Source organism: Salvia miltiorrhiza, chromosome 7 (assembly GCF_028751815.1).
Source record: "Salvia miltiorrhiza cultivar Shanhuang (shh) chromosome 7, IMPLAD_Smil_shh, whole genome shotgun sequence".
In the NCBI taxonomy this organism is placed as follows: domain Eukaryota; kingdom Viridiplantae; phylum Streptophyta; class Magnoliopsida; order Lamiales; family Lamiaceae; genus Salvia; species Salvia miltiorrhiza.
Window position 1 is genome coordinate 14,900,038 of NC_080393.1, and position 9,027 is coordinate 14,909,064.

Below are 9,027 nucleotides of genomic sequence, written 5' to 3' on the forward strand. Positions count from 1 at the left end.
GAGACTAGGTTTTACAGATTGTCACAAAATAAAGTACTTATTGGGCCGACACGCTTAAGTAGACAGGAAATTTAAGAGATCCAACTTACAGTATCGTTACAACTACTGAAGTAAAATGGGGAAATTTTATGAGCCACTTTGCGCCTGCCTTATTATTATCTTGTCCAAGATTATGTGAGTAATGAGTTGAAACACGTTTCATTTTCGATTTGCATGGGACGTGGTGTGGTGATTGGCATAGGGGAAAAAATAAAATAACGATTGTGTTGCTATGCTATATACAAGTTTTATTTCAATCTCCCTAGCTTTATGACAATACAAGTGCATCTTGTGATCCGACCCACAAATTAAGCACAGAAACAAACTAATAAGTAATGGCAGTAGTAACAAGAGTGCCATAGCAAAAAGGCATTATGTATCCTGCACATTTTCGTTTTCAGCTGTGGGTACAAACTCGTTAGTGGTTCACTAGTGAAATAAGTAGCAGATGAGCAGAGATGAATAAAATGTTTAATGAATATATTCTGCTCCCGCTTGTTCCGCTCCTCAACAGTCGTGCTGACGCGCTTCTCAACTTGCTGTATATATCAAAGTCAAAAGAGTCATTCAAATATTGATACTCATATTTCTCCCAGTATTATTTCCACAGCTTAACAGAACTGTCGTGGCTAGCTGAGGCAACCATTCCTGTCAGAGTTGACTGTGCCAGAGAAGCAATTATATTCTCGTGTGCAGGAACCGTCATGCTCTTGTTCTCTACCATGTTCCACAACTCCAGTGCCTACAAATGAAGGATATTCAGAGTTCAGTGTCATTCAGTCTCCAGCTTAATTGGCAGCTGAGAGCATGCCATAACAACTCCAAGCAGAGGCGTGGAGGACATGTGTGTGTGTGTGTGTGAGAGAGAGAGAGAGAGAGTTGGCTACCCGCAGTCCTCCAATCACCAAGAGAGCAGAATAACTTGGATGGAAAACACAGGAATGAAATTGGTTTCCATTAGAATTGAGCTCATGTATGCACTCTCCAGAGGTTAATGACCAAACTTTAATGCTGTCCTCACTGACAGAAGCCAATAGGTCACCGGTGAGATCCCAGCAAAGATAGTTCACAACACCAGAATGTCCCTAATGAATCACCAAAAGTTATAGGATGAAAAATAAAATTGCATTGCTCATCTCCTAGGTCCAAACCAAGAAGTCCATAGTAAGCAAGAAACCTGGAAGGAATGTGTTTGCCTGTCATTTTCGACATCAAAGATGGAAACCACCTTGTCTGAAGCAGCTGCCAGTAGATGTCCAGTTATAGGTTGAAACCTCACTTGTGCACTTCCTCCTTGCTGCATGCATTCAAGAAGATTATATTCAAAATTAAGCCTCATGAAAACTGACTAATGGGGATGAAGTTATTAATAGACAAAAGATGGAAGTTAGATACCCAACCTTCGACATGCGAGTGCAGGTGAATGGACTAATACTCCAATAACGTATCTCATTTTTACTATCACAGAAACAAAAAAGATCATTCTTCTTAGGATGGAAATCGAGGGACATGACATGGGAAGTATGCCCGGTGTAAGCTTGCAGACAATAGCTTGGCTGTGCAGAAAAAGAAAACAGAGTAAGTGTCAGAACCAGAATCTAGGTTTTGTTCTAGGTTCAACTGCACAAATACATACATACATACAGGGATTGGATCATGTAGATACCATCCCTCACATAGTATATATAAAATAATGCAACTTTATATATAAACGATGCTATTTTGATAATGCATTCTATATATTACTAATGCATATTTCAATGACAACCATAGATTATACAAAGATCAGTGGTCCTGATTGAATTCTACATATGACGGGAGGGAAGGTTGCTATATGATCCACCCTCTATTAAATATATATATATATATAAGGTAAGATTAGAATGCACCGTGTAGGTGACCAGACACATGCTTTAATTAATAGTTTCTGCCAGCCATCAACAATTTAAAAGGTTAAAATTATCAAACTGAAGGGAAGAGGTCATTACATTAGCTGCATCCCACAATCTGACGGACTTGTCAAATGAAGCTGTAGCAAGTTGAGTAGAATTCGGCCGGAAGCGAACATCAGTAATTAAGTACTGGTGTTCTTCTGGGGTGGTCTCTGTTTGTAGAGTATCCATATTCCAAAGAACAGCCTAATCCAAGGACCAAGAGGAGTGAGTAGAAAAGTTGGGGAACAATGTAACTAAACCACATGATAAATAGCTTACTCCAGTACCTCATGTATAAATACAGAATATGAAATCAAATCAAGAGACTAACTTGCTTACCAAACAAATGCAAAGATGAATATAAAATGACATGGACACATCCAGTTTATTGAAACACAATATCTGAGAGCATAGTTACCCTACCTTCTTGTCGTGCCCGGCACTAGCCAACAACTTCCCGTCCGAAGAAAAGTGGCAGCAAGTCACTTTATTTCTTGTTCGAATGCAACCAACTTCTCCAAATGAAAAACCTTGAATAGGACAAAATGATGAAATGTAAATTATATAGCAATAGAAGCTGTATGAAGCAGTGGATGGCAACATGCCTAGATATCATATCCCACCTTTAGAAGTCTCTGTTTTATGCTCAGTAAGATTTTGTTTCAAAGAGCCATACATATTACCATCCCCCCCATCATGAGACAAGAAGGATTCTACATTATCTTCAAGTGAACCAACGTCGCCAAAATTCTCCAAATCATCCTGTGAAAAATAATAAGTATTAACATGAAGACTCAATCTTACACAGATTGTGAACTCCACATTCAATGCTCCCAAAAACAATTAAAAAAAAGTACAAATAAATACTAAATTCTCGTGAACATACAAGATATCATCTGGTTAGGTGAAAATAATATTCAAAATGAATTGAGTAATTAATGACAAAACTAAGCCTCACAAGCTGATTTGTGGATGATGCAATTCCACCAGCTCCATCTCCACCATACATCATCATACTCTTGGAGACACTATTAACATGCTGCAGGCTGCTGGCAGTGGTCATCCCATCACCAGGTGTATGTGTTGATTGTGGTGAACCTGGGGAGGGGCCTACCGTATTTCCAGTACCTGTGCTATTGGCAGGTCCAGATGAAGAGTGCTGTTTCCTTTTCCTATTGTTCTGTTTCACAGCAAAGTGATCATCAGTCTATTATGTATGCCAAAAGTCAAGGGATAGTCAGGAAGAAGGATTGGATGCAAAGGAGCAGTTAGAACAAAGAACAGACAGATTACCGCATATGAATTCCCATAACTGAAATATTGGCATTTAGCACCATTCAGATAGCTAAAATAGGATCAACTTGTGCCCTAGAAATAACTAACCTGCTGCAATTGCTGCTGCTGCAACTGATCCTGTTGTTGTGAGGACTGCTGCATTTGGCCCATTTTCATCTGCTCAGAATACGGAATATTACTTCCAAGTAAAAAAAAATCACTTATTATATGCCACATCTTAAGAAACTTTATTTATTAATACTAAAGTAGAGAAATTAAATAAGAGAAAAACCTAATCGTCTAAACCAACATAATTCCATTAGTCCCAAGGGCCAAGACATGTAAGTGGCAAGCCTAGTATATGGTTGTTGGAACTCGGAACCAACTTCAACCAAGAAGTCAAAAAAAGAGAAGACGATACAACCCCCCCTGCCAAAGATGTGTTGTGCCTTACAAGCAAAACCATATTCTTTCAGCTGAAATTACAGAGACGTGACATATATCCATTAAATCTTGGAATATTCTATCATCATGAGTACATATATTAATTTATAACGTTGACTCTTGTTAAACGTGAAAAGGTACACTTTTAACTAAAAATTTATATAAGGCAAAAGAATTTAGACCAACATTCCCATCCCACTCACCCATCCACCGGGTACTCTCAACCAAAATAGAAAATAAATCACTTAATAATGACAAATTTAAACTGAGGCAAAAAAGCTAGTACCCCAGTACTATATGAGTTTTCTACAATTGCTACCTACATTGATGGTTTACCCATTGGTACATATTGAAGGTCAACTACGAAAATATTTTTCCAGAGTCCCACAACAGTTTCAAATGCCTCAAAAGATAAAAAGAAAAAAATGAAAATCTAGCATGGTGAAGTTCAGCAGTCAAATTGTGCAGTTTAGAAACTAAGACACAGTAACAACCTTGGGTGAATTTGACTGCACAGGGGAGCAAATAGATCCATCATTTCTTGGAGGTTGACCATCTTTTGCATTAAAATTACCCCTCGGCACTCCTCCAAATCCATAGTTAGGCGAATTTCCAAGGTTCCCCTGTGCCTGAGCCTGTGCAAGGGCTTGCTGCTGTTGTGATGCCAAAAGGAACTGGTTTTGGGTAGGCAGGTTGGGCTTTTGTACTTGCAAACCCAAACTTGGCCGTAATTGGTCAATTCCCTGTGAGATATGGTAAGAATCAGAACTCAAGAGATTCTTTTAGGTACTTCATCAAAAAACAGTGGACAAATAAAGCACAACAAACTCACTGTCAAAGGCCAGCCCTTCAGCGGAAGACCAGTGACTCCTTGATTTAATCCTGACACAATCAAAAAGGACTTAGAAAGAGCAAGAGAACATTTGCATATAACTTTGCGCAACATAAACTTTGATGCCAGATAGAGCTTCAAGCAATCATAATATGCTCAAACTGGATAACATTGATCTTGTTACTTCACTACAATAACCAAAAAACTATAATAAAGCATGAAAATAAATTTGAACCTTCATCTCTTTAGCAACCATTTTAATGCTGAAAACTATCTCTCCTAATCAAGCTGAAGACAGTTACCACAAAAAATAAGTTTTAGTAGAAAGGATAATGGCTGGAGCAGCTCCTTCCCTTTTAAGATGTTATAACAAATACAAGATGAACATACTGCTTACATTTTACAAGAACTTGTCATTAGTATGGATAAAGAGACATTACATGAAAAACTATTTCATGAAAACACTAAGAGCAAACAAAAAAAGTTTGGGTGAGGTCCGTAATATTACCTGCACCACCCAGTCCAGACTTTGACTGGAGAACCTGCCCATAAATCGATGATGGGTCCATGGGCAAAGATTTTTGTGTCGCGCCCAAGTTAACTTCCCCTTTATTGTCCTAGACATGACAAGACTACATTATTGTGCTCTGGGAAAAGACAACAGACGAAAGCTAAGCATCCAACAATAAATATGGTTTTGGTGCTTACAGTAGCCAGTTGAGGCCGTCCTTGCATTTGCTGCAAGGCTGCAGACATACCCCCAGAGTTGCCTTGTATCAACTGCCTGCATCAACCATAGGAAAATAAACTAATTATTAACTTAAAATTAATTTAATACTTCAAATTCACTGCTGTTGAATTTCGCTGTATCAGTTTTACCCTTGCTGACCAGAAGCTGATTTAAGAAGTGCCATCCTATTTGCCTCAATGAGGCCTGGAGATGTCTCTGAATCCATGGGGTGAGGATGCTTCATCCGTTCTTCATACATCTTCATAGCCAATACACTGGCAGATGGCTGGCCCATCATCCCTTCAGAATTCATGGGACCACCAAGCGGTGGATGATTAGGATCCCTTCTCTGTAATTGGGCACTGCGTTGCTGCATGAGTTGCAACTGCTGCATTTGAAGCTGCTGTTGTTGTTCCCTTTGTTTGATTTGTTGCGTCTAAGTTTAGTTGCAAACATTACAAGAATCTATCAAGTGGTGAATTTCACACAAGAAACATGCTGCAAGTTCAAATGAACTTCAAAATTTGACAAACCTCTATGTAAGCTGCAGCTGGTTCAGAATGCTTCTCGTTTGTCCTTGCAATGAAAATGTCCCAGAATACAGACCACCATTCAAAAAGAAATCCTCCTGGGGCATCAATAGCTAAAAAACAAAACTAGTAGTCAGAAATGAAGATAGTATTATTTACCACGCATATCTGTAAAATGAGGAGGCAGAATGCAAGCAGCACAGATAAATAATGCAGTTGCATGAGCCATAAGGTAAAGAATTAACAAAAAGATGCTTATACACAGCACAAAAAGTAATCCAATTGCATAAAATAATTAGCAAATCCCTTACCCACAGGATCTGTAGCAACTTTTCCTTCTGTCATGAAAGCTTTCGCAGAATTATGCAGTTTTCTTTTCAACAAATAATCATGAATGTATACATCAAGCCTGTCAAATATTATACGAAAGTGTGAGTCTTATTCAGCGGTACTTCCTAGTAATCAAAACAAGAACACATTTTGAATTGTAAGTTCATTTCAGCGGGCAAAATAATGAGCAGAAAAAAGAGCAACGGAGCCTATCAATTCAAGGCTTTAGTTTTAGTCATCAGCAATGCTACCTATTGAAAAAAAAAAATAGAATTCCTAATCAGGAAACCATAGACAGAAATGATACACTTTCCAGTTTCTGACAGAATAGGGTAAAGAAAGAACAATGAACACAGTACAATAAGAAAATATTCTGCAGGTATTCTTTCCAATTTTTCAAATGGGAGCAAAAATAAAGGAAAGAAGGTAGAAACTAAATATTTGAGAAATCCTTACATTTTATCCGCTTCCCAATTACTCTGAGCCATGATTTTTTTCCCCTCCGAGAATTGACTCCAAAAACCTACCTTTTAAAATGTAATCCCGCACGCCTGCAATGCAATTAACTCAATAGAATGAGAACACTTACAAGAACTAGAAACCCTAATTTTTACGCACAAACTCACAACTTAGAGAGATCAAACCCCGCAATTACGATCCATGCAAGATCCCGATCAAAACCCGACTTCAAACTAAATTCACAGCACAGTAAACAGGAATCCAATTAAATTCACAAAATCCCAATAAGATCTCAACTAAACAAAAAATGGTCAAGTTGGCATACTTATTTCCGAATTCACTTCAGAAAATCGCAGACGCTTCCAGCGTCATCAAAATTAGTCCGTGGAATCACCAGAAATCCGAATTTAAAAACAATTGTGATATTCGATGAAGATTCTCCTTGTTCACTCAAACAATCTGACGTACACCTCTCAATTTCATGCTACCATCCTTCTCAACAACTACTCAAATTTTACCACCTCGTTCAAAAATAAAATATAGATGATTCTAAAATCAGAAACCCAAAACGAAAAAGGATTAACAACCGGATTATGACTCATGAATTCCAGTGCGAAGAAGGAAGCATATCTGATTAAAAGAGTGAGAGAAAAATATCGGCTACGGGAAATCCGAAAAATAGCTGGAAAGCGGTCGCGTCGGGATCTGAGCCTGAGCTCTGGGAGGGGGAATCAAACGTTAGGGTTATATAGGGGCGGAGGCTCGGAGTGGGGACTCCGTAAGATGGGAGGTTCGGAGGGGTAGAAGTGTGAGCGCGTTATGTATCGAACAGCTTTAATGTTAGTGAAGTGGCAGTGCAATTACACGCGAGGGCCCCGTGCTGGCCTGCTGGTCAAAGCTGTTCGATGTTTAAGCACCTTTGATTGTGACGTGGGTCTCACTATAATTGCTGATCTGGAATCAAGCAAGCAAGAGTGTTTAATTGCAACTATTGTGTTTGCCTCGTTTCTTCTTCTCTTTTTCTAAACCAATTGCCTCGGGTGTACAAGTTTGGTAAATCCCAGGCTTGGATTCTTTTCATTTTAAATTATAGCTAATTTACTACACCAAATAAAGAAAAAGAAAACATTCAATAAAATTCGATTCTTCAGTTCGTAAATCCTTGTTATTAGTTGTTTTTGAGGTAATAGTATAGTTTATTTTATTTTGAAAATACTTATGTTATTTTTATAGTAAGTGTTGATATGTGAATGCATAACTATTATCAAATTTTGATTTTAACTAAAAAAAAATTAGCATAAAAATATACTCCGACTCTCCGAGTTCAAATTTCGTTGGCCTATAACTCAATTCTCGGAAGTCTAGTAGACATTTTGAATGTATTGTTGGAAAACTTTCAACAACTTTCTAATAACATATATTGTTGGATTTGTTTAAAAAAATATACTACATATATTATTGGATTGTGGTCAGTGAAAGTGGTTAAGAAAAATGACTTGATAATTGCTACAATGACACTCTACACCATTTTTCTTAAATTCCGGTGCTATGTATATCATTAGAAAATTATTGTCTAGGTTTTGCAACGATACTTTCAAATTATCGAATTATTAGCCGACGAACTTTAAACTCGCGTCAAATTCTAAAAACATAGTATACAATTTGTCTTTTTATCAAAAGTTTGTAATTGATTACAAATTCAAAGTGACCATTGTTTGTGTATTTATAAACAAATTCACCTTTATACTCATGTAACTATGCACATTGTAACAAATTTACTTTATTAAAATCATATTTAATGAATTTTGTATTTTTTAAATATATTCCACATAAAACAAAGTATTAAATAAGTGTGTTGAACTCATTTTTTCAAAAATAAATAAGTTTAACTTATGATCTACATTTACAAAGTATATTTAAGATCGATTGGAGTCATTTAGTGATCAAGCTCGACTCAATTTCAAATTAGACTATATCATTTGCACACTTAATTGGATAATTTTGAGTTATTTGAAGGTTGATTTCTATATTTCGTTTGAGATTGAGATTGATTAGTAAAATTGTCATAGTCAGGCTTATTAGTCAATAGACTCAATACCCAATAGAATCGTATTTGAAATGAATCTGTTTATCCAAATCAGAGCGGAAATAATTTTGAAGAATACATTTTCATCTGTAAATAGAGTTATTTTAATTGAATACTCACATCTGTACAACCATTAACCACCAACTAAAATAATAAAAGCAACAGATCACATCATCTATAGATGACCTAATTCTGTTACGAATATTTTACTGCGCAAATTAAATGTATTTTAGTTTGTTGTGGCTCTCTCTCTCCGAGTATGATGGGATAATGCAGTGTTTGAGCTTATGAGGTATCTACTACAGACAATGAGGTAGAACCTTATCTATACAAATCACTCTTATCTATTTATTATATACATCATCATG

General features: G+C 36.9%; 1 protein-coding gene across 3 annotated transcripts; it reads right to left on the reverse strand.

Annotated features, from left to right (window-relative positions):
- Nucleotides 1–232: 232 nt before the first annotated feature.
- LOC130995446 (transcriptional corepressor LEUNIG_HOMOLOG) lies at nucleotides 233–7,363 on the reverse strand. Of its 3 annotated transcripts, none has more exons than XM_057920726.1 (19): nucleotides 6,899–7,363; nucleotides 6,741–6,806; nucleotides 6,571–6,665; nucleotides 6,096–6,193; nucleotides 5,788–5,897; nucleotides 5,404–5,690; nucleotides 5,233–5,308; nucleotides 5,033–5,141; nucleotides 4,525–4,574; nucleotides 4,187–4,435; nucleotides 3,357–3,425; nucleotides 2,932–3,153; nucleotides 2,597–2,735; nucleotides 2,397–2,503; nucleotides 2,028–2,177; nucleotides 1,440–1,595; nucleotides 1,217–1,336; nucleotides 927–1,124; nucleotides 233–781 (listed from the first exon to the last, which is right to left on the reverse strand). In XM_057920726.1, exons 3-19 carry the CDS (start codon nucleotides 6,600–6,602, stop codon nucleotides 638–640), a joined length of 2,316 nt encoding a protein of 771 aa, XP_057776709.1. In that variant the 5' UTR covers nucleotides 6,603–6,665; nucleotides 6,741–6,806; nucleotides 6,899–7,363; the 3' UTR covers nucleotides 233–637. The 3 variants fall into 3 exon arrangements, with proteins under 3 accessions (XP_057776709.1, XP_057776711.1, XP_057776710.1); XM_057920728.1 differs by having other exon boundaries at nucleotides 6,737–6,806; nucleotides 6,899–7,306; XM_057920727.1 differs by having other exon boundaries at nucleotides 6,733–6,806; nucleotides 6,899–7,306.
- Between the last annotated feature and the right edge of the window lie 1,664 nt (nucleotides 7,364–9,027).